General features: G+C 46.5%; 1 protein-coding gene across 2 annotated transcripts in view; it reads right to left on the reverse strand.

Annotated features, from left to right (window-relative positions):
* The window catches only part of HIPK2 (homeodomain interacting protein kinase 2), a 217,843-nt gene that overhangs the window by 144,953 nt on the left and 47,929 nt on the right, over positions 1-24,961 (reverse strand). For both annotated transcript variants that reach the window (XM_025378478.1, XM_025378477.1), the window contains exon 2: positions 11,229-12,312. In XM_025378478.1, coding sequence (XP_025234263.1) covers positions 11,229-12,312 — 1,084 coding nt within the window. The remainder of the gene's footprint in view (positions 1-11,228; positions 12,313-24,961) is intronic.

Below are 24,961 nucleotides of genomic sequence, written 5' to 3' on the forward strand. Positions count from 1 at the left end.
CGCAGCATATCCAACACATACACCTCCCCCACACCCACACTATACCCAACACACACACCCCGCAACACACACACCCCGCAACACACACACACAGCACCAACACATGCTACATGTGCCCACACTACACTCAACACACACACACCCCAACACACCCCCACATCCCACACACCAACATATACATACCCCATGTGAACACATACATACACACCATACACACGCCCACCATACATAAGCACACCCAACACACACCCCATACACACAGACGTGCTCTGTCTTCAGGGGAGTCTTAAACAGGCTCTTTGGCATCACTCCAGCCTTGGCTTTTTGACCCTAGTGATGTCAATAGTGATGCACGTGGCTGCAGGAGGTATCAGCAGGTGTCAAAGGCAGTTTAACCCCCAAGGCCTCCAGTGTCCCATCCCACCACTCTCCTCAGAGGCCCCTGCACCCCACCCTCAGACCACAGGACTCCAGCGTTGCTCCCGGGCCAGCAGGAGCAGCCTGGAGATGCAGCTCTCAAGTCAGGAAGTGCACCCCCACCTTCCTCCCCACAGCAACCAAGATCTGTCCTCCTCCCTCTGGCCTCGGGAAGAGGTGTCTCCTCTCTCCCCAAATGCTGGACCCTGTTCCTTCCTGGTGCCAGAGGAAACCCACTGACCACACTCCTAACATCCAGGCCCTTGTTCCTTTGGGTCCTAGTGAGTCTGACACACGATGCTGGGCCTCCAGGCATCTATAAGATGAAAAAGAAATGATGCACAGCCCCAAGAAGCTTGGGAATACTGGGGATGCCCGGCTTACAAATCATGAATGATGACACCAGGCCAAGGAAAATGCATGCTGTCACAGAAGCATGGACCTGGGCGGGGGGCGGGGTGGGGGAGCATGGTGCTTATTCGTGACAGAGCTGCTGTGTGCCAGGCATGACAGAGGGTGAGTTAAACACATGCAGCTATCTCATTCAGTCCCTTCCAACCTCATCTTGTCTTAAAAGGGAAAGCCTCAGAGAGGTTTGGGAACTTGCCTGGAGTCACACAGCTGGAAAGTAGCAGATCTGGAATTCAAATCCAGCTCTGCCTGCTGCATGATAGTAATGATAATACAAATAATAACAAGGATGATAAGATTAGTAGAAAAAAAAAAGCAGCTAACATTTCTGGAGTGCTCACTATGTGCCAGGCATGGGTTGAGCAGCTGACGATTGGCCTTATTCTCTCCAGAAAGCCTTTGTTCACGCAGCTCTTACGTACGAAGACAAAGTTACAAGGAACATGAGCAGCATGTCCACAGAGCCTCAAAAACAGAAAAGCAGATGGGAGGTTACGAGGCCCCGGGGATGACGCTGTCTTTCTATCCTCAAGGTTACTCAGCCAGGTCTTGCTGCATTTGGCCCCTTCTTTATGCTGGGGAAGTCGCTTCTCATTTTCTGTGAAGGTATAATGGGACAAGACAGATGTTGGCTGATTTCAGGGAACTGATCCGTTTGAAGCTGAATCAGCTGTCTGCAGGCCTTAAATCTAAACTTCACACAGGTGGAAAGACGAGATGGGAGGGAATAAATGTTTTTGGTGAGATGTGTATGTTCCCCAAGAGGCGGATGCGGGCAGCCCCTGTGATCCAGGGTTCAGAGATGCTGGATGCCATGGCCCAGGACTTAAGCAGCAGTGAAAGTTCCTGTATGAAAGATGACAAGAAACTGGGCACACGAGGGTTTCTGGTGACGGGATGAGCTAAGCTACAAGGCATGTGAGGCTGCTCATATCATTCATTCCTCCATGTAGGCATTTGGTCATTCATTCATTCATTCCGCAGATGAGCCTTAGGAAATGATGTCTGCAACACTTAATAAGCATGAAGGGAGAAAACATGGGAGAGAGTAGCTGAGCTCCACCTACTTCCACTGCTGCTGTGGCGAGCTTGTATTTCGGCTTTCAGCCCCTCCCCTGCTCCAGAGTTCTATTTCAGAGCCCAGCCTGGCTCCTGCCTGCTCACACAGGAGGTGGAGATCCCCAACTCCTCCAAAACAACGTTTAGAGCTCAACTGTGAATTCTTAGCCTGAGTTCTCAGATTTGCCTATAAAGGCATTTTGCTTTTATTCCCTTTCCATTTACAAATGCCACACATGTGATTGGCGGGAAGGGGAAAGAGTGACGCCCCGGCACACTGTGGTTCACACTCTGTCCGATTCAGCCACACTGTGGCCTCAGTCCAGTGCACCTTGCATCCCTTTGCTTTTCTGCTTCACAGCCACCTCTGACCCTGCTCAAGCCCCCTCAGTACTGGCACAAGCTCTGCCCAAGCAAAGACACGGGGGAGTTAACACCCTGGGGCAGCCCTCAACCCCTGTGACCAGAGCCCCGGCCTCTGGCCCTTCCCAGGCACATTCCTGGAGGCCTCGGGCAGGCTCCTCGGAGGCGGGATGGAGACCTGTGTGTATATCAGCCCAGGATCATGGGGCTTACTCCTCTCAGCATCACTGTCCCGATTCCTTTATGCCTGTAATCATCTCCCAAACAGGCGATCTGCACCCAGGCCCTTGCTCTTGGGGAAATCTGAAAGACAGTTGCTTCCATAACAACACCATCTCAATCTGTCCCGGAACAAGGGCCACAAGCCAAATACCCGCAAAGCCCTGAGGCTCATCCGGCACTGGCCTCAGGTTTGCTGGCTTCGATCACCCTCCATAAGACCTGCAGGGGAGACTGGTGAGCGAGAGAAGGGTGGCCCTGTTTGCACTGCTGCAACGCAGGGACATGCTGTCACAGGGCAGCGTCTAGGACTCAGACATGCTAGTGGCTCTAAAAGCCGGAGGAACAGGCAAAATGATTCAAGGTGACAAAGTCCGCCTTCTCAATTAATGAGAGATGTTCAAGCTGGGAGACCAGGGTGGGCCAGGACAGTGGGGGCTGGCTGTCTACCCTGGGACAGCCTCTTCCATCGCAGACTGGGGACAGATACTGCATAGCCGAGGGCACTCCTACTCACATCCTGAGACCTCAGCACAACACAGTGTATGGCACATCTTCGGAATTCAAAAAATTACCTGTTGGATGCATATATGAGAGTTACAGCTCCAAACCCAGCTGTGGCTACAGGGAGAGTTCAGCAGCTCCTTGGCAGTGAGTGCGCTATCCATCGTAAATCATGCAGGAAGGAAGGCACGTTCATGTCTCTTCTGCTGTTCACCTTTCTCATTCCCACCAAGTTCCAGCCTTTCCCCCTCCTAACCACCCACTGCTTGCCAGTTCACCAACCCACATAACCCCTCCTATGGTACCCCCCAATTATTCTGGATCTCCTCTGTTGCCCCCCTTCCCCCAGAGGGCATAAAGGGTCTGACCACAGGGAATCTGACAAACGGGCCTTGTAGAGGGGCTCTCAACCACTTGGGAAGCAGACAGACAGCTCGATGCCAGGCTGTCATGCTGGCTGCACCCTCTAACCTCCACAGGGTCTACAGCACAGCCCTGTAGGCTGACACTCTGGAGCCCATGCCATCCAAGCAACAATTCTCAAAGTATAATAATAAAATAAATAAAAAGGGCAGAGGAAACTTTCGGAGGTGATGGATATGCCTATGGCATAGGCTGTGGTGGTTTCATGGGTATATACTTAGCCCCGAATCCATCAAGCCGTGGATATTAAGTATGTGCAGCTTTCTGTAGGTAAATCATACCTCAATAAACTGTGTATGTGTTTTTAAGAATTTGCTGCAGAGCTTGTCCAAATGTATGTCACCTGGCCCCCACCCCCAAAGGGCCGGTTAATTAGGTTTGTTTCAGCAAGTACCCTGGGTTATGATGGGGCAGGAGGGCACTCAGATCCCACTTGGAAAATGACTGGTCTCTACCTTGAGCCCAAGAGTAGTTCTGGCCCTACTGTCCTCAGGTTAGGGACATGTATTTGGCAGCTCTGTGGCAAGGCAGAAAACTGGGCCAAGTTTCCAGGGCATGAACACCGCTTCTGCACTCGGGCCCTTAGTCTCTGCGGATACTGGGGTATTTTCATGTCTTTAAGTGTGTGCGTGTGCCCTTGCATGTCCACGCTTGCTTGGTGTGTGTGCCTTGTGGGCATGTGGGTGTGTGTGCATTATCAGTAGCTCTGTATGGAGGGCTGAGTGTCAGCTTCTTGGTCACCATGGTTCTCATAAGCACACCTATGCCTGCATGTCATGCATAGGCTTAAACTGTGTCACCTGAGTCTGTGTGTGTGCATATATGTGTGTGCATGAAGAGGGGACTGCAGTACCAGGGCAGTATACACAGGGCATTCCAGTTCAGTTATTTCATACTTATAATTATATAATAATACTTATTAAGAGAAATTTTAATTGCAAAGTATTTTACCAAACAGCTGAAGGTCCCGGAGATGAATAAGGGAAACTTGAAGATAACCTAACAGCCTAGATAACTTATTGATTACTTCTCTTCAGAAGAGAAGCTGCAACCTGAAACGCATACACATATGTATTTATAACAGTCTGCCTGGGCAAATGAAGTTATCAGTGGGTTGAATATTTCACTTCATATCTTCAAGTGCAAACTAGAACCTTCTCCTGTTGTTTCTATTAGTAAAAGGCAAATTAATTTTAAAAGTTCATGCCTGCGATGCACTTGGCTTTCAGGGCCCCTGTTTTCAATCAAACCTAACTTCTAGTCAGTCACTTTCTATATGCTATAATCTGCATAAGCTATGCAATTTTTGAAATGACATATTTATGGCTTTATAAAGCTATGCCCCTTTTTTGAAATGACTGACATTTCCAGCCCAGGGCATGGCATTTTAGAATATGCCCTGTTCTCTGTTGATCAGGGGATCACGGAGGGTTCCCAGTTTCAGCTAATGAGGCCAAGGTCAGCCCACAGGAGAGAAAACTGCTCCCTGGCCACAGACTGAACCACCAATTCTGGCCAACCGCCTCGTAAACACAGGCCCTGGTCATAATGGGATCCAGATGGAGGAGTGTGGACAGTCACAGCTGACATTCTACTGACCATGACTCAGTGGAACACAGTTAGCTTGGGGCAGGGCTAGGACTGGTTCTAAGGTCTCTTGTCTCTCCTTTCAGAGCCTGTTTCTTTATGGCAGTGGTGGGATTTGAAACTAGGCTCTGAAAGATTGGAGCTTCAGAACTGAGCCTTAGAGACAGCAAGGTCATTAAACAAAAGAAAGCAAAACAAACAAAAAGCTATTCCCTCTAAGTCAATTCTGCAATCAAACCATCGGAAAAGCTAAATGCACTAACAATGTCCACATTCATACTACGAGGGGGGTAGAACCCCCCATTATAATCTAGGGCCTCGTCCCTTCATTCCTGAGTAACAACAATTGTCTCCTAGCCTCTGGCTCTCCCCACATGCCCACAACTTTTTTTTTTCTTTGCCATTCCAATTGATTTATACCATCATTAATTTTCATTAAACTTCTCCTTTGTTCAAGAATTTACAATGGCTCTCAGCACTGGCACTTTGGCTCAACCCAAGCCCCTCAAGCCTGTATTCAAAACTCTCTATTGTCAGGCTTCACTCATGGGTACAGGCCTTCGACTCCCGCCAGGTGTCAATGTCTAAGGAGTCACCATCATTTCTCCCATCTTCCCTTATTTATTCCAGTCTCCACGACCTCTAGTCTTCCCCACCCCTATCTCATGTTAACTTCCCTATTAACCCATCTTGCAAAATCTTTCACTGACTTTTAATTTCTTGAACTGGCTTTGCTCATCATTGTTTCCCTAGAGTCTGGCACACAGTAGGTTCACAATAAATCTCTGTTGAATGACCAAACATTTAAAATATTGAAGCATCAGAATTACAGTGTTGGCAGTGGGTTTGTGTTTTCCATCTCCTCAAAGAGACTGTGAACTCTGCAAGATTAGGGATCATGCCTTACCCTCTGCACTCTGGAGCATGTATCTACTACGGGACACTCAGTAATGAATGTCTGATGAATTGAACTGAAAATTAATCTCCACCCTGATCTGTGGATCTGTGTCCCTATCCAAATCTCATGTTGAACTGTGATCTCCAATGTTGGAGGAGGGGCCTGGTGAAAGGTGACTGGGTCATGGGGGCACACTTCCCCCTTGCTGTTTTTGTGATAGTGAGTTCTCATGAGATTTGGTTGTTTAAAATCATGTGGCACCTAACCCACGTCTCTCTTCCTCTTTCTCCAGCCATGTAAGACGTGCCTGCTTCCCCTTTACCTTCCTCCATGATTGTAAGTTTCCTGAGGCCTCCCAGCCATGCTTCCTATACACCCTGCAGAACTGTGAGTCAATTAAACCTTTTTAAAAATAAATTACCCAGTCACAGGTAGCTCTTTACAGCAATGCAAGAATGGAATAATACATACTCCCACCTAAAACCACCATGAAATCAACTTGAAGACAGTGTCTGCACCGCAAAGAATCAGACAAATAAAAAAGCCGGGCGCAGCGGCTCACGCCTGTAATCCCAGAATTTTGGGAGGCCGAGGCAGGTGGATCAGGAGGCCGAGGCAGGTGGGTCAGGAGATCGAGACTATCCTGGCTAACACGGTGAAACCCCATCTCTACTAAAAATACAAAACAATTATCTGGGCGTGGTCATGGGCGCCTGTAGTCCCAGCTACTCAGGAGGCTGAAGCAGAAGAATGGGGTGAGCCCAGAAGGCAGAGCTTGCAGTGAGTCGAGATTGCGCCACTGCACTCCAGGCTGGGCGACAGAGCGAGACTCTGTCTCAAAAAAAAAAAAAAAAAAAAGAAAAACGTTAGATTATTCTGAAAAAGTGGATTATTTGCTATTTTTCATGTTCAATTTTTGGGTCCTGGTAACAGTCTTACGTGTTTCAAAAAAGTCTAGACAAGAATATTTTGAATAATCCAGAGCAGAAACCAAAAAAAATGCATATATTTTAATCACTGATTACTCTTTACCTGAATGGCATGTGTTTTTGTTTGTGTTTTTCCTGAAAGTGGAGTTTAATATTTGGTCTTATTTTTAGTTTGCTGGTTTTGCTGATAATGGAAATACCCCAGTACCAATTTACTGCTTGCTCCAAAAAAAAAAGAAAAAAGAAAAAAAATTAACAAACAAAATGAACTGGCATCAATGTAGAATTAAATAAGGAAAGGGCAGGGGTGCCCAAGGTGAAGTAATAAAAGCAACGACTACCTACAACTCTGTTCTTTTGGGTGTGAATACCTGAACGGTGACACCATTAAGAAAATACCTCTGTCCCTCAGAATAGTGTTTCTCAAAGACTGGTCCTAAGACCCCCTGCCTGGCTCACCTCCAGTTCTCTGAGGCAAGTCTCGGTGGTGGTGGGTGTGGACTTTCTCCCAGGGCACGCCCAGGGAGAATCTGTTCCCAGCAACCTCTCCAGGTGATTCCTGTGCACAGTAAAACCTGAGAACCTGGGCAGCTGACAGTTAACTACATAACTGACCTTCGACTTGGAAGGGAATACCCCTGCTTCAGACTCAAGAAAAAAACTTAAAAAGCAGCCTTTGTTTCCTGAAAAACACACCAGTGGGCTTGCCTCACAGAATACCAACAGCCACTGCAGCCAGGCACATGCCTGAGAGCTGGGGAAAATAGTTGGCTCTGGGGACACCACCTCCTTTGCCAAGTCCCCCAGGCGAGGATAACATATCCTTGTCTCACACCATTTCTGTATCACCAGGCGGGGACAATGGTGGGATGAGACACTTAGCCCAGTCCCATGTAAAATGACAGAGGGACACATAAGTACTCTACCTTTTGAAAGTCAGATGTCCTGGGATGATAATGTGCCCCGCTCAGATACAGGGGGCCGAGGGGAGACAGTCCCCACCCACCACCTGCAGGATGAAGGCCAACCTGCCGGGAGGCTGGATGCACGGCATGCAATGACTTCCCCAGCCCAGGTGGCTCAAACACAGCCATTCTCTCAAGATGCAGATGCAGCTGAAAGCATCTTCCTTCTGGGACACGGGCCTTAACGATGGACAATTAAAGAGCTTTTCTTGTCCCCTCTCTTTCCTAATAAGAGGCAAAGCCATCAGGAAAATCAACTTGATAAACGTGGCCTAGAGCTGGCTGTCCCACACAGCTGGGACGAACAAAGACAGAGCACTAGAGACTGTCCTCGAAAACTCGGATCGATCTATATGGTGGCACACCACTGCAGGGCTCAGACAAGGCCTGAGGGAGAAACAGAACATTGAGCCAACTTAGAAATGAAGCCTCATTTCAGGCAGAAGAGCGGCTGCCTTTCCTGCTGACCGTATCCTTGGAACCAGGGATGGACATAGGCAGGCTGACGCGAGGGCCTGAAGGTGACCACAGAAAGGAGGAAGAGGCCTTCCTGCTCAGAATTTTAGGCAATGGTGATTTCAGGGGTGAAAAGAGGATGCTATCACAACTAAGCGGAGGGTCCTTCAGAGGGATGTGGGGATACAGGGGCCAGATGTGACTGTGCCTGTCACGAAGTGGGGAGAAGAGGGCTCCTGAGGGCCCAGGAACGGCCAGCAAACCAGCCTGCCACACCCACCAGAGGCGTCCAAAAGGCCTGATCTCACCCACAGAGTGGGGCAGGAGAGGATCGCCATGAGTCCAGGTGAAGGAGTCAGCCCTCCCCAGCCCTCACAGGCAACCTCCTACTGCTGCCGCAGGCTTCCTGAGCTAGGATCCCCGATTTTGCGGCCTGTCTCCTCAGCACTAGGGGCACCAGCACCAGGCAGGAAAGCAAAGAAAAACTGCAGAGTCCAAGGGGATGGGCAGGGAGGGCTCCAGGAAGTGTCCTGTGGGCACCAGAAGGCAAGATGACAAGCAAGTCTTAAGAATCCCCAATTCAGCTTACTTGATTCACCAAGTTTTGCTCTAAGGATGTGCTGCCTTTTAAACAGAGTTTGTTGAAGTCTTTTTACAAGTTGCCATGCTAGCTTTTAGTAAATTTTAATAACACTGGTATGTGTTCATAATGCAGCAATTCAGATGAACTAAATAAAAGCCCTAGCAGCCAAGTCAGGGGCTCTTCACCCTGAATTCAGGCCAAGAACTAGAAAGAGCCAGCCTTTGGCATACTGAATTTACCAACCTAAATATGAAGTGGCACAATGGCCTCCCGTGTGGGGTAACAGAGAGCCAGCACAGCACCAGCGAGACCCCAGTGGGGCTGGTACCCAGCACGGCCACCAGAGCTGGCTTTCAGAGGCCCAGGCATTCTCTACAGAGAACATGTGCTGTCGGTACTGGGCACCCAAACCTCCAGATTCACTCAACCATTGCCCATCTTTCTCCTCTGGACACAAGGAGGTGCCCACCTTTCTTGGGGGCTCCCACCCTGGGCTTACTTCTCCCTGTCATTGGCTCTGGGGCCAGCGGGCAGAGAGTGGATAGCATGGTCAGGAGGAGGGAGTGGAGAGGAAGTGGAGGGGCAGCAGTAGACCTGTCTGTCCACACAGGGCCTGGTGGCGAAAGCACAGGCCAGCAGAGACCTTTCCTGCACATAGGAAATGAGTAGGAAAGGAATCCTCAGGGCAGGGCAGAGAAGAGGCTTTCAGAGAGCTGCTCTAACTCAGGAAATGTCTCCTAAAGGGAAGAGGGAAGACAGAAACAGCACAGGTGGAGAGGCCTCAAAACCTCCTGTGTGACTCAGGATTAGGATGAAAGGAGACGGGGTGGAAGGTGGGAGGGCATCTGGGGACCGGAGTGGAGGGGCTGTTGCTCTCCCAGGGAAGGAGGGCCTAGTGCCCAGCAGGCTGAGGGAGGGGCTGGGAGGAGACTTGCAACAGCTCTGCCTGCAGCCAGGCTGGGGGCCCAGACAGGGAGCAAGAAGGAGAAGCTGGCCCAGGTCAGCCCCAGGAATGGGTGACAGGTCAGCTGTGTTGACACGGCACTGGGGCATGTTCCAGCCTTCTCTCTGTGGCCTTGAAAGGCGCATGGAGAAAGCACACCCTCAAGCGAGTGTGGGGCAGGAGGTCTCAGCAGGATGGCCTCCGGGGACCCTGGTTTTCCTGCCTACATGGCATGCTCTTAAATGTGCATCCGTCCCATCTTCTCATGGGAGTTTCAGTTTTCTTTCTTGTGACTTCTATCTCTACCGGACTGTTCGGCACCACCCCAAACACATGCCCAGGCTGGTTCCACAGAGCAGGGTCTTGCATTCCATCCCTGCTGCCTCCCTGCTGCACACCTGCCATGGCCAGCCACGGAGTGACGCACCTAAGCCATGTTACAGCCATGTTACCCCCCAGCCGCCCACGAGGCTGATGAGAGGATTTCTCCCACTTCATGGGTTAGGAAATGAAGGCATGGAGAGAAATCAGGCAATGAGTAGAGGAGGGACCAGGTTCACTCTGGCCTTTCCTGACTCCAAAGCCAGCACTCCCATCTCAGCTCCGTGTCGGCAGCGGTTCCAATCCTGACTGCATACAGGGGTCCCTAAAAAGCTTCCAGATACCCCAGGATGGCAAGGGCCCTGTCTACATCCCTATACCTAGCACTGTGCCTGGCACATGTTAGAAGTAAAATCAAAGCTTGTTGAATGACTGCATGTGTGAGTCCATGACTGAACATACTGCCCTGCCACAGACACTATCATTCCTCCATCATCCTGACCCAAGCCTGGAGTCACCTCACCACCGGAGCCAGCCAGCTGGCCCCAGACTAGTCTCTCCCCTCCTCCAGCCCTTCTGCACATGGATAGACAAGGAACCTTCTCAGAACATCCTTTTCACCCCATTACCTTATGTTGTTCAAGGTTTCCAGGACTTGCTCTGGGTTTGAGGACACAGTTGAAATTCCTTGATCTGACATTTAAGACCCCCAGTGACCTGGTTCCAACCCGTCCTTTCACTTACATCTCCCACCACTCACAAACTGTTCTGGCCAGGCGGGTGTCCTTCTTGTCTCCTGTAAATTCCTACTAGTGTGACTGTGGACTGTGGATGGCACGTCCCTCTCTCTCCACCACCTGCCTGGATCCTACCCATCTGGGAGGATGGAACTCCACTGCTTCGCCTCTGCTCTGCACCCCAGGTCCCAGGGAGCCCTTCCAAAACTGAATGCCTATGCCACGGATCTTACCTGGCTCCGTTCTAATGTGACTTCTAATTGACATCGCAATGTGCACATGTTCTAATTTCCTAAGTACATTAAGATCACCTGAAGGTAAGAACTGTAGACTTATAATTTTATCTCACCACAGTGACTAAGGCTGCACATTTTCTGTGAGTGCCACTCCTGTCTCCGTGTGGACAGTCTTACCTGTAATATCTAGACTGCAAGTAGGTGGAGCACACAGCCTTGGACACGTGGCTGGCTGAACCAAAGTCAATGACCTTGACTCTGTATGGTTGTCTAGATGGATCCACCAGCATGATGTTTTCTGGTTTGAGGTCAGCATGGATAAGACCTAGGCTTTTCAGTTTCATCAGGGCTGTGGCTACCTGCTGGAGAACTGGGCGAATGTATTTGAGGGGCAAGGGGCTAAACTTGTTTTGCTTCAGAAAGTCATAGAGGTTCTGCTCCAACATCTCGAAGACCAAGCACGTGTGGTTCTTGTGCTGAAAGCATTCATAAGCCCGGACGAAGTTATAGTCATCGGCACTCTCCGTGCTCAACCGGGCCAGGATGCTCACTTCAATCTGACCTTGTCGGGCATAGGACGGGTGGTTCTTCAGGATCTTGATGGCTACAATCTCATTGGTGCCCCGTTTCCAGCACTTGACCACTTGCCCAAATGTCCCTCGGCCCAAGAACTCTAAGACCTCGTAAGTGTTGGTCATGGAGCACAGCACCTCATGCTGCACCAGCTGATAGTCGCCCTCGCTGTTGGAGCCACTGTTTTTGGAGGTGGCAGTTGACGTGGTGGCAGTGGCGACAGTGGCCCCGCTGGCATTATTCTGAATCATGGGTGGGTGCTCCTCGATGATCTGCACGCTGCTTGTGTTCTCGATCTCCTCACTCTTACGCTTGAGGCCACATTTTTGGTAGGTATCAAGGAGGCTCACAGTGCTTCGACGCATTAGGTTGTGTGGTCCGCCGAGGACTTGCCCGGTGACAGAAGTGCTGCTTGCTGAGGTGACCACGATGTGCCCGGTGCTTCCTGGGAAGATGATGGTCTGCTCGTAAGGTAGGCTTGGGTTTGGGACCGGCAAGGAGGTGCTGACGGTTGTGGTGGCTGGCTGCGACGGGGGAATGTTCTTGCTCTGGCTATACACTTTGCTGTGGGAGCCGTACCCAGTCATGTCCCAGTTGGAACTCGGCTCTATTTTCAGTTTCTTCACACTACAGAAGGCACTTGATTGAAGGGTGTGAGGGGAGAAAACTTGCACATGTGAGGCCATACCTACAAGGAAAGGAAAACGAAAAGTAAGTATCGGATTCAGCTTGGTATAAGTAAACTCAACAGATCCCCTTCAGTTCTCATCTTGGTTTGGGCCACACAGAATGTTTCCTTCCCACTTGAAAACAAGGTTGAAAAAGTCAATCTATTCCACCCAGAAGCACGTTCTGGTCACTGAGTTTGTGGAACCAAGTGGTTCCAGGGTGCCACCTGCCACCATTAGGTGCCAGCAACACAGTTGAGACTCAGAAACAGTATTCCAATATCAGGACATAAGTCATCATTTTTTAAAATAACATTATTTGTGACAGAAATGGATTCTTCTTCAGTTCTCCCTGGGTTGCTTCCTACTGAAACTCAGGAGGCTATGCTAACTGTCACGTACTTTGTTGCCCACATAATCAGCTCAGCCTTGTGGACAGACCCTGTCAGGTTCACTGGTTTGAGGAAACATCTTCCCAAACAGGCCCCAACACCAGGCCACTCAGGATCTTCTGGATCCTGGATGAACCCTAATTCTAATTACCACCTGGCATCTTTGTCACCGTAAATGAATTCCGTAGGGTTGAGTGGATCAGCAGTTGGTCTGATATTTTTCATTTCAACAGCGTAAAACATTTTATTAGCCTTACTGGTGGGGACTGGGTAGCACAATTTGTGGCACAGTTTACTCACTTTTCCTGCTAAATTCATATATCAATACATTTCTCTAGAAAGTACTATTTTTTGTTGTTGTTGATGTTGTTGTTTTTTGAGACTGAGTCTCGCTCTTATCATCCAGGCTGCAGTGCAAGGGCACGATCTTGGCTCACTGCCACCTCCTCCTCCCAGGTTTCAAGTCATTCTCCTGCCTCAGACTCCCAAGGCTGGGATTATAGGCTCGTGCCACCACACCCGACCAATTTTTGAATTTTTAGTAGGGATGGGGTTTCACCATGTTGGCCAGGCTGGTCTCAAACTCCTGACCTCAGGTGATCCACCTGCCTCAGCCTCCCAAAGTGCTGGGATTACAGACGTGAGCCATCATGTCTGATCAAAAGTACTATTATTTCATACCAACATCTCATCCACAATTTAGATAAACTTAGAAACCTATAAGACCATTATTCTGGAACACTTGTACAAATTATGGTGACACTGAAACAAAAATTCATAGAAAATGTATTAAGCAAAAATAATAAGGTGATGAAGAAGGATAACTCCTTAAAAGTTAAAAGAGTAACAAACATTGCCCATCTTCTAAGCCACAGTCAACAAACATTTCTCACAGAAGCCACAAGGAAGTGGAGCGTCTGCAAGCCCTGCTGGTGGTTGGCTAACCTAGTGTTCCTGTCTCTCTGAGCCCCTGGCATTACCTAGAGTGGTTATTTAACATGCTTTCCACTCCATCAACCATCACCCTAGCCCGCATTCTCTCTCAGTAGATGACCCAACTTCCACTTTGTCCAGAAGCCTGAGGTCAGCCTTACTTTCCTCCTTTATTTCCTTCTTCATTTCAGAACATTCCTGAATCTACATCATCCTCCATCCTTCATTCCTTCTCTCCAGTCTGAGAGAAAGAGGTGTTGCTTTTTTCCAATACTAAAAAAGTTCCCGATTCTCATGATCCGTATTTGTCCCATTTTCTCTTGAACTTGCTTCCACCACTGTTCTTTCTCTCGTAGCTTTCTACTTCTCCCTGCACTTAATTGGATCCAAGTACTCAGTAGGAACTTAATATGGCTGGCCAAATGAATCAATCACCTCATCTTTTTCTTCTGCCTTCATGCGTGTGCACACACAAAAGCCCAATGTGGAAGGCAAAAGGAGTAACAGCCGCATTCCCCCCTCTTAATTCTTTCCCTCCTCTCACCTGTGATCAATGGTTTATGCTCCCTTTTCTTCAATGCCCACATCTTAATCCATCTCCCCCCCACTTGTTAATGCACTATAGGCTCGTGTTCTTGAAGGTAAATGACTTCCTAATTGCCTAATCCAATGGCCTTGTTTCAGCCCGTTCTTCTTAACCTCTGCAACATCTGATACTGCTGACCACAACTTCCTTCTTGATGCTGTTATCTGGACTTCAGTGAATCTGTAACCTCCCCCTCCCGTGTCTGATTGCACATTGTGTGCTCAGGTGGTTCCTCTTTCTCCATTACTATTATTTTTTTGGAACAGAGTCTTGCTGTCGCCCAGACTGGAGTGCAGTGGTGCTATCTCGGCTCACTGCAACCTCTGCCTCCCGAGCAGATGGGACTACAGGTGTGCACTACCACGCCCAGCTAATTTTTATATTTTTAGTAGAGACAGGGTTTCACATTGGCCAGGCTGGCCTCAAACTCCTGACCTCAAGTGATCCGCTTGCCTCGGCCTCCCAAAGTGCTGGGATTACAGGTGTGAGCCGCTGCACCCAGCCCTCTTCCTCCTTTCAAATGTTGGCATTTCCACCGTTTTGACTCTGTTCTCTCCGGCAGATATCATCCATTCAAGCAGTTTAAGCCGTCACTCTCTGTGTAGGTGACCCCCACATGTTTATCACAGGCTGGGCTCTCCCTCAGAGGTTACAGTGATATATTGCTACCTCCTGCTACAATGTCAAAGATGAGCTTCCAAAGCTGAACCCCTTTTTTCCTAAAAATCTCACCCTCCATCCTAACATCTCCATGACTGTTCATAAAATATTTTTCTAGTCACTTGGCTCCAAAACTATGAACTATGATGGTTCTTCTTTATGTTCAAAGACAAAAAGGTGCTAAGCCTTATTAATTTCTCCTTCTTTCAAAACACCTCTTGCATCCAATTCTTTATTTCTGCTGTTGCTGCCACTTCCATAGTGAATGCATTTATCACTTTCTAGTAGGACTAAAGCAAATCCAGACATCTCATCTACCTGAGCACTCTGTCTCCCTTTAATTTGCCTATATTTGGCCACCAGATTAATCTTTCTAAAACATCTCTGAGCATGCCACTTCCCTCTCCAAACTTCCAGTGGCTCCCTAGTGTCAAGGAGATAAAGCTGAGAACTCAACACCTTTACATGTTGATTCCAACAATCTTGTTAGCTCCAGCTCTACCAATCTTCCTGGGTGCTCAACTTGAATGAAGCTGGTCTATTCGCCGTTTCTAGAATGTCTCTTATACTTTCTACCTTCACACTCTTACATTGTTCCTCTATCTGGCATGCCTTTGCTGCTTTTCTCAACTTATCCAAAGACCAGCCAGCTTGGATTCCTTCTCTTTCCAGACCACTCTAACCCAGTGATCATTCCCAACTCTCTGTTCCTACAGCACTTACCATATGCACCATCTGACTTCAGCTCCGACTTCCTAGGGGCAGTTCTGCTAACACCCAGCACTGCTCGGAGCCCTACCTCCACCCTGCGCCCATGGATCTGCTGAAGGGTGTTTCCTTCTTGCTTCAACCCTGAACTCCGACCTCCACCTACACACTGTGACTGCACATCTGTAGGAATCCTCGTGCCTGACAAGACTATTCTGGCTTGCTTATTCAGAATTCGTACTTCACCCGTTTCTTCCCACTGTTCTTTTTGTTCAATTCAACATCCCCCTTATTCAAGAACAACACAGAATATGGCTATTCCCTATTTATCAGTATCAAGTGACTATCCATATTATTCTAGATGTTGTATAAAATATAGAAATGACCAATTAACTTGGCTTTCAGTAACTTAGCCGCTGAAGAGACAAAGCAAAACAGCCATTTCCTTCATCCTTTCATGTCCAGCCTCCAGCCTGCTGCTTATTTTTCAGTCTTTAAGTACCTGGAAGGGGGTGGTCAGAGAAGGCAACAGCAGAAATATGCTGTTCATACATAAAGAAGGTGTTTTCACTGTTTCAAAAAGATCTTGGTGGAAAGGCTGTCCAGGGTGCGGAAGTGGAATTTTACAGAGGGGAAGAGAGTGGTTTATGACTTATTTGTTATTGGGATGACAGCCAAGGGTCATAAAATTGTGGAAATCATCACTGGCTGCCTCTGGTGACAGATGCCCAGGATCAGAGAGGAGGCCTGCATGGCTGGAAACACCCTGCACCACGGCCAGCTGCCTCAGACTCCGGCCTGGCCTGGTGTGGCCCCTGCTGCCCCTTTATGAGGTCAACAGCCACTATTCCAACGACTGGACCCAACGGCCAGTGCCGACGTGTTACCTTTGTTCTGTAGCAGAGGCCACTTTGCTTCAGGCAGCAAAATGCTCAAATAAGATATAGTTAAAGAAAGTCTTCAACAGTAATACTTTTTTAAATCCCTGAAATACCTTCATAAGGAATAAGATACTGTTGGTGGTTTTGTAGCTTAATCTTAAAATATTCTTATGGCAACACACTTATTTCCAAACATTTCTCCTTGAGAGCATTTCTCTGGAACAAACCTTCCTTCCCGATTAGTTTAGCTCTCAGATAGTTGAGCCCACAACATTTACTTCTCTATTTATTCAGATCTTAAAGTGGGGGACAATAAAGTGAGGGTACAGAGGGGGACTCGATGTTTTTTGTGTTTTTTTGTTTTTTTTTTTTTTTTCTGAGACGGAGTCTCGCTCTGTCGCCCAGGCTGGAGTGCAGTGGCCAGATCTCAGCTCACTGCAAGCTCTGCCTCCCAGGTTCACGCCATTCTCCTGCCTCAGCCTCCCGAGTAGCTGGGACTACAGGCGCCCGCCACCTCGCCCGGCTAGTTTTTTGTATTTTTTAGTAGAGACGGGGTTTCACCGTGTTAGCCAGGATGGTCTTGATCTCCTGACCTCGTGATCCACCCGTCTCGGCCTCCCAAAGTGCTGGGATTACAGGTTTGAGCCACCGCGCCTAGCCTGATTTTTTTTTCCACTTGAAAGCAAGAGCTAAATGTCTCCTCTAATTTCTTTCTGTACTGACCTCTGGACTAGTCAAGGCTACTTCCCGCCTCATTTGTCAATACCCTTTTCAGGAAAAACAGAGGCTTAATGCACATTGTCAGTTTGATCCAATGGCAAAGTCTCAATCACTTTTTAAGTCATCTCTGCACTTCCTAGTTGGCTCTTGAAACAGAAGGCGAACTTTACTCCTCCTAGGTGAGAGACCAGGGAGGTTACCGTACTTGGGAGGGCAGGTTTTCAGCCCATGGGGAGCATGCCCAGAGGAACCCAGGAGGATAAATCTGCCATAACCACACCTGCTCCTAGAGGGGTGACCTGACCCAGACTTTTCCACAAAAGCCTTAGTGGTCTCCCAAGATAAAATCTGTCAAAATGGCCACATTTTCATTCACTAAAGGACAGGGAGTCACCATAACCTAGAACTAAAGCTTTTAACAAGTAGCGTGCCTATTACCATACTACTCTGTCTCATAAACAGGCTGAAGTCATAAACACCAAAACTCAGATATGCACGGGGTCTTACGTGCTTGTTAATTATACAGACAAGAGTTCATGTGGATGCTACAGAAGTGACAAGTAAAAAGCATTGAAGAACAAATTTATTAAAATTTAAAAACAACTTCTATTACACAACTATATATAAATTCTTCATTGCATATGACGAATGAAAAATAGCACCTATAAAACTGACATTAAAATATATCCTATAGTTAGAAGAATTAAAGTCCATTATTTGTAAGACATTTTTCCTTATTACCATAAAGCTGACAAAGTCTCTCATGCCCGAAACAAATACAGGTTACCCAGACTAAGAGTGCACTTTGATATGCTAAAGGCAATGAGGGTTCTGACCCTTCTTTTAGTTACTTTATTCAAATTCTCATTTTGCATTTACAGAAAGCCTGTATAAGTAAGTCTGCATTTCAAAATACTATTTTTAAAACATCTGCCTTCTAGCCTTGATTATAGATGCCATTTATGTCTATAAAATGCTACACTTGACTTTATCTGCTATTCCTCAGGATTCTTAAAACACTTATGAGTCTCCAGGTTTTAAAATCTTGAGTATTAAGTACATACCAGGCTCCAGGACAGATGTTTTATGGACAGGGTAAGCATACATCCCACTGCCAGTTGGACATATGCTTATCCTGTTAGGCTAATTCAGTTATTAAGAGCACCCTCTCTACTTTCATTCTCACAAAGGTCCTACTTTTAAAACTGGGAAGTCATGTGATGGGTTTAAGCTTCTGTGATGAGTGAAAAAAATCAGACCCTGACCCCAGAAGTTCAAACCCAGATCTAATTCTTTTTTTTTTTTTTTTTTAGGGACAGGATCTCACTCTCTGTTGCCCAGGTTGGAGTGCAGTGGTGCAAACATAGCTCACTGCAGCCTCGAACTCCTGGGCTCACATGATTCTCCTGCCTCAGCTTCCCAAGTAGCTAGGACTATAGGAGCATAACACCATGCCCAGCTTCAAACCTATGTTAATTCTATGCACCTTTTGGTTTCTCTTTGTCTTAGCGGTTTAATGAGAAATTCATTTGTCTAGGGCTACAAATAATGTAATAATAAGAATACCTAAAAATATTCATGATTTCTTGAAGTCTTAACTCACACAGTTTTTTAAAAATTTAATTATATTTTATTTATTTATTTTGAGACAGAGTTTCGCTCTTGTCACCCAGGCTGGAGTGCAAAGGTACAATCTCAGCTCACCACAACCTCTGCCTCCCAAGTTCAAGTGAATCTCCTGCCTCAGCCTTCAGCGTAGCTGGGATTATAGGTGTGCCCCACCATGCCCAGCTAATTTTTGTATTTTTAGTAGAGATGGGGTTTCACCTTGTTGGCCAGGCTTGTCTGGAACTCTTGACCTCAGGTGATCCACCTGCCTTGGCCTCCCAAAGTGCTGGGATTACAGGCGTGAGCCACCGCACTCGGCCAACTCATACAGTTTTTAAAAAAATGATATTTGTTAAGGGATTGGCTCATTTAGTGTATTTTTCCCCACTTATTTACTCAGTTTCTTCATGACTTTATATTTCACAATTAGATGAACTGAAAAGTTGCTTCACATCTGAGTACATTTCCTTTCCATTTCACCACCCCTAAATAAATTATCTACTGGAAGATCAGACTACAAGGATGAGTGAGGGTTCAACTACAATAAAACAAAAAAAATGAATTCAATTTCACTGAATTCTAGCAAAGCTCAAGCTCTGATTCCCAGGGAGGTGATCTCTAAAATAGTGGCACCAATTCTATCGGTATATAATATTTAATTTGGGTTTAGCAGATGTAAAACAGATTACCGCTCAGAATCCAGTTGTATTATTAAAGAGAATGGAATCATGAACACCTGATTTTAAGAGGTACTAACTTCCTTACTTCCTAAAATCTTTTGGACACATGCTCTGGCTGAATAATGAGTACTTAATAGATGCTACAGATCTTTTTTTTTTTTTTTCATAATAAAGAACTCAAAGGAAGAATTCCCATATTTAATGAAATGCCATATCTGCCTAATATAGATTATGCACATAAGATATAATAAAATCATAGAATACGTCAAAAATATATGAATGTTAGAAATATGCATCCAAATGGACATTTTTAAACACCTAGAAAAGAGTTAATCTGTATAACCCTTGAGAACCCTGGATGACATGGTGATCTAATACCTCAGGGGGTCAAAAAGTACTCGGAAAGTTTCCTTCATTGACATACTAAATAATATTCATAGAGTTTTAATAATCCTGCTTATCAAGTTTAAATTTCACAAAGAGTACAAAGATAATTTCAGGTTAGCCCATTCTAAATGACACATTTCCAAAACAGTGTATACTGAATGTCCCTGGGGCTTTTATGCCATTTTCAATCAATGTCTGTCTATCCACTAGTTGTGTAATGTTAAATATATAGTATATTCCACCAGAGCACAGCTTAGGATCAACCACAAGCTCTAGAGAATTCTTTTGTCAATAATGACAATAACATTACTACTGATTGCAGCACTGGGCATTTGAAAGAAATAGAAAAAAATCTGAAATAAAATCAATCATCAAGTCTGTATTACGGGTCCTCTATATAAAAAGAGACTAGGGTTGAGCACAACAGGAAACACAAAGCCATCTAAGACATCGTCACTGACCTAAAGGAGTTTACAATCTCATGGGGATTGCCAAGTACAATGCAAATTAAAAAGGACAGCTGGTAATTCTAAGGCAACATAAACAACTTGCCAAAGTAAACACTAGAAGTTCAGAGGCAGGAGTCACTATGCGTTGTGGTCAGGCAAGGTTTGACAGCAGAGCTAAGACTGAAGCTGCAATTAGAAAGACGGGGCAGAAGGCTGGTGCTCTCAATCCTGCGAACTGGGTGTACTTCAGTCCACCAGGAGAGCGACACTCATGGTGGGAGCGGCCAGCACTACGGTCTCTGTCCTAGGAAGCTCAGGCTTTGCTTGGAGACAACTGAGGTGTGTTTGCATGGTGGCAATACAATAACGAATGCTAACGCAATAAATAACCACCAGCATGCACTGTGTACACAACTACCTAGTTATCCAGAATTGTCATCTTCTGATAACTTCTATCTTCTAGAAATAATTTCTAAATACTCAGAGAGCTGGGGGGAAACCCAACCATGACAGCCGCTCACCTAATTTCTCCTTTCGCCTTCTCTCTCACTGGCTGCCATCTAACACATCACTAACAAGTGGTAGGTGACTGTCCTGATGGCCTTTGCTGTCTATACGTCAGACTCCAGGTGTTTACTTGATACAACAAAAATACAGCGTTTGCCTGTTTTAGAGATGAGTAAATGGAGCTTTAATTTGTCCAAAGTCACTTTGCCACTGCTAGCAGGACTGGGATTTGAACTGAGGTCTGCCTGATTCCCAAATCCATGCCACCAGCCAAACTTCTTCATTCTTTAGGTTCTCAGACTAGAATCACCAAACAACGAGATGAATCCCACACCAGCCAAAGCAAAGATGAGGGCTGGTAAGTGAAGGAAGACAGATTGAAACTACAGGACACAGCTGACTATATGTCACCTGGTAAAATAGTGGATATCAACAACAATGACCCTAAGTCATCTCTCATTTCTGTATCTTCTGGTTATGACATTTGAGAAATATAACCATAAGAAATGATTAAAATAAAATACATTTACCTATTTAAAGAGATAACCGCTGCTTATCTGATGCATAGGGGGTCAGTGCAGAGAACTGGTCTTGAGTAAGAAGAGCTGGGCTAAGGGACCTTGGGCAGGTTCTCAGCCAATGGGCAGGCTGGTCCAGAGGGGTAAGGAGGACATGGACAAAGGAACTGCCTGAGAGAATAAGAAGCAGCAGAAATATAAGACTCTGCAGAGGAAAAAAAGTAAGACATGCTGACAGATGAGATGTGAGAGCAAAGGAGAGAGGGGACTAGAACACATTTGGGGGTCAGAAGGAGTGGGGCTCCATGAGTGAGAAGGAAGATGGGAAGTGGAGTTAAAGGGTTGGGGGAGGGGAGAATGGAATCTATTTTCAACAAGTTGAATTAAGAGCACTAACGGGATATCTACGTTGAAATGTCCAGTGTTCAGCTATTCATACTGAAACTCTGAGGCAAGAAATTGCTTAATTTACTGAAGTGTCAGGAGCTAATGGTCTTTGCTAATCAGCACCCAGTTCCTAGTTGCTAGGTTGAATTGTGAATGACGATCACCCACTTTGAAAAGAGAATGGAAATCAATAGGATGGGCTGAGCCTGCATGGGATTAATTGGAAGGGGGAAAGAGCAAGGTGACCCTGCACTAGTTCATGGGTAAGGCCAAAGACAGAGGGACACAGCCAAAAGACCAGTAGGACAGAATGAGAAATAGCAAATGGGGAAAAGAGCTAAATCAAAGGTTCATGCCCCAAAGGGCCTAAGAGAATGGTGCTGCAGACGGTAAGAGCACAGGTCAGCCAGAAGAGCTCGGTTTGGGGCAGATTTTATTTTAGGCATTAGTAACAACAAAGAGGAAATGTTCTATATGCAACAAGAAAAAAGCCAGGTTAGGGAATGGGCACAAGGTCCTGGCTGGAGATGTGGACCTGAGGGCTGTCATCGACACCTGGGTGGAAATGGAGGCCCGTGAGTAAAGCTGTTTCCCAGGAGAAATGCTGTAGAAAGGAGAGCAGATGGCAAATCAAGTAATCCTTGGGGGCAGGGACATTGTCAAATAGTATGAGGAGGACAGTATGAGTCACAGGGAAACATCAAGGATGAAATGATGATAAACACAATTAAGGGATTGATCCAGGAGAATAAAAACAGAGAAAGAGCGGCAGAGCCTGGCTGGGAATGAGCCAATAGCCCTCTTTTCCCACAGGGTCAGGAGCAGGGAAAGAAGGGGTGCTCTCCTGGGAAGAGAACCAAATGCACCATGTCACGCCTCCTGCTCTTCCAAGAAATGTGGTTCTCTTAAGAACTTTCAAAATCTTTTATGTCATCTGCCTAGAATCTGCAAATGCTACCATAAGCTCTGTTTCTTTGAGAAAACATCCCTTTCCTAACATTTGCAAATTCTCCACACATCTATCTACCTATTGACTCATTATTTGTCAGAGTTACATGTTCAGACTTAATTCTCTTTCTGCAAGCTGCTAACTTGGCCCCAAATAACTCCTTTTGGTAACTCTGCTATACTACTTCGAATGAAGCCATCAACCGCTGTGGGTGAGCCAGCCTTGCCCTGTAGTAGGTGAGTACAGGCAACTCATAATTGTTTATCTACAGGACATGGTGTCAAGAGCTCATAAGTAATCTGAAAATTCCCAATCCAATCCAGTGCTGAAGCAAACACCAATAAGACACAAATGCTTTTTCAGTTTCTTTCTCCAGAAAACTGATGGGATCAATGAAAAGAAAATAAAACAACTCAAAGAATCCTTTTTGAAACAAGAGTTGCATTGGCTAAGTTTTTTTGTTTTGTTTTGTTGTGTTTTGTTTTGAGACAGGGTCTCACTGTCACCCAGGCTGGAGTGCAGTGGTGCAATCATAGCTCACCGTAGGCTCAACTTTCTGGGCTCAAGAGATCCTCCCACCTCAGTCTCCCAAGTAGCTGGGATTACAGGTGTGCACCATCATGCCTGGCTAATTTATTTATTTATTTTTTTATAGAGACGGGGTCTCCCCATGTTGTCCAGGCTGGTCTCAAACTCCTGGGCTCAGGCGATCCTCTTGCCTCACACTCTCAAGGTGCTGGGATTACAGGTGTGAGCCACTGTCCTTGGCTGGGTTAAGAACCTTAATTATTTAGAAAAACACAAAACACCACTTTCTAAACATAGCGTATGAATCTGCCAGGGTTGCGGTACCAAAGCACCATTTACTGGGCAGCCTAAACAGCAGACGCTGTCTTGTAGTTCAAGAAGCTGGAGTCCAAGACCACGGTGTCAGCAGGACTGGTTCCTTCCGAGGGCTGGAAGGGAAGGGCCTGTTCTAGGCCTCCCTCCTTGACTCGCTGATGACTGTCTTCTCTGTGCGTCTCTTCACATCACCTTCCCTCCGTGTGTTATCTGTGTCTGAATTTCCCTTTTAATAAGGACATCAGTTGTATTGGGTTAGGGCCCACTCTGATGACCTCACTTTAACCTGATTCCTTCTATAAAGTCCCTACCTCCAAATAAAGTCACATTCTGAGATACGGAAGGTTAGGAATTTAAGGCATGAATTTGGGAGGGGGGAGACACAATTCAAACCCTAACAACAGTTTTAAGGAAACCAAAAGCATTTTACTAAAGTATAATTTTCTCAGGTTAAATAACTACCACATGCCAAAAGAAGTCTCTTCAGAGATAAGACATTTCATTTTGTGCTTTCTCTGTATCTTGCCTTAAAGGACCTATAAGTTCATTTCAATTAGTCTAATATCATAGATGGAAACAAGTAAAAGCATAGTGTCTATTCTAAATTAAGCTCTGCATGAGTTGATGTTACAACGCTTCTGAAAAGGGCCATACAGGAAAGTACCTCTCAATCTACTGAGGAGCAACTGTAGTCACTTTGGTATAAAAGAGAATAGGGGCCAGGTGCAGTGGCTCACACCTGTAATTCCAACACTTTGGGAGGCTGAGGTGGGTGGATTGCTTGAGCTCAGAAGTTCAAGACCAATCTGGGCAACATGGTGAAATCCTGTTTCTACAAAAAACAAAAAAAAAATTAGCCAGGCGTGGTGGTGCACACCCATAGTCCCAGCTATTCGGGAGGCTGAGGTGGAAGGATCGCTTGAAGCTGGGAGGCAGAGGTTGTAGCGAGCTATGATTGCACCACTGCACTTCAGCCTGGGTGACAGAGTAGACCCTGTCTCTGAGAGAGAGAGAGAGAGAAACAGAGAGAGAGAATTGGGAGTGGCTTATTAGTAACACATAAACTAGGTTTCCAGTTCTGATTCTGTGTGTGTCTGAGGCAGAACCTAAGTAGGCCCCCAAAGCCACCTCAGGAGTGGCTGGCAGCAGGCGGGCAAGGTCAGGCCATCCCTCTTCATGCCCCTCAGCATCGAGGAGGAGCCCTGACTTGGTCCTTCCTCACGCACCCTCTCTCACCTGCCATCCACATTGTTCCATTTTTCAACCCTGCATTTTCTTTCCAATGGAGGATCTCAAGAAGACAACCTTTTAAATAAACTTGATGGGATGAAAAAGGCAAACACCCACAAACTATAAAAACAAAATCAGCTGTACTTCTGGTTTCAACCCAGAGGAATTCCATTTAAATCCACATTTTTTCAAAGATCTAGAAGGCTGCTCACTTGGTCCCTGAAATGTTCT

This window comes from Theropithecus gelada, chromosome 3, assembly GCF_003255815.1.
Source record: "Theropithecus gelada isolate Dixy chromosome 3, Tgel_1.0, whole genome shotgun sequence".
In the NCBI taxonomy this organism is placed as follows: Eukaryota; Metazoa; Chordata; class Mammalia; order Primates; family Cercopithecidae; genus Theropithecus; species Theropithecus gelada.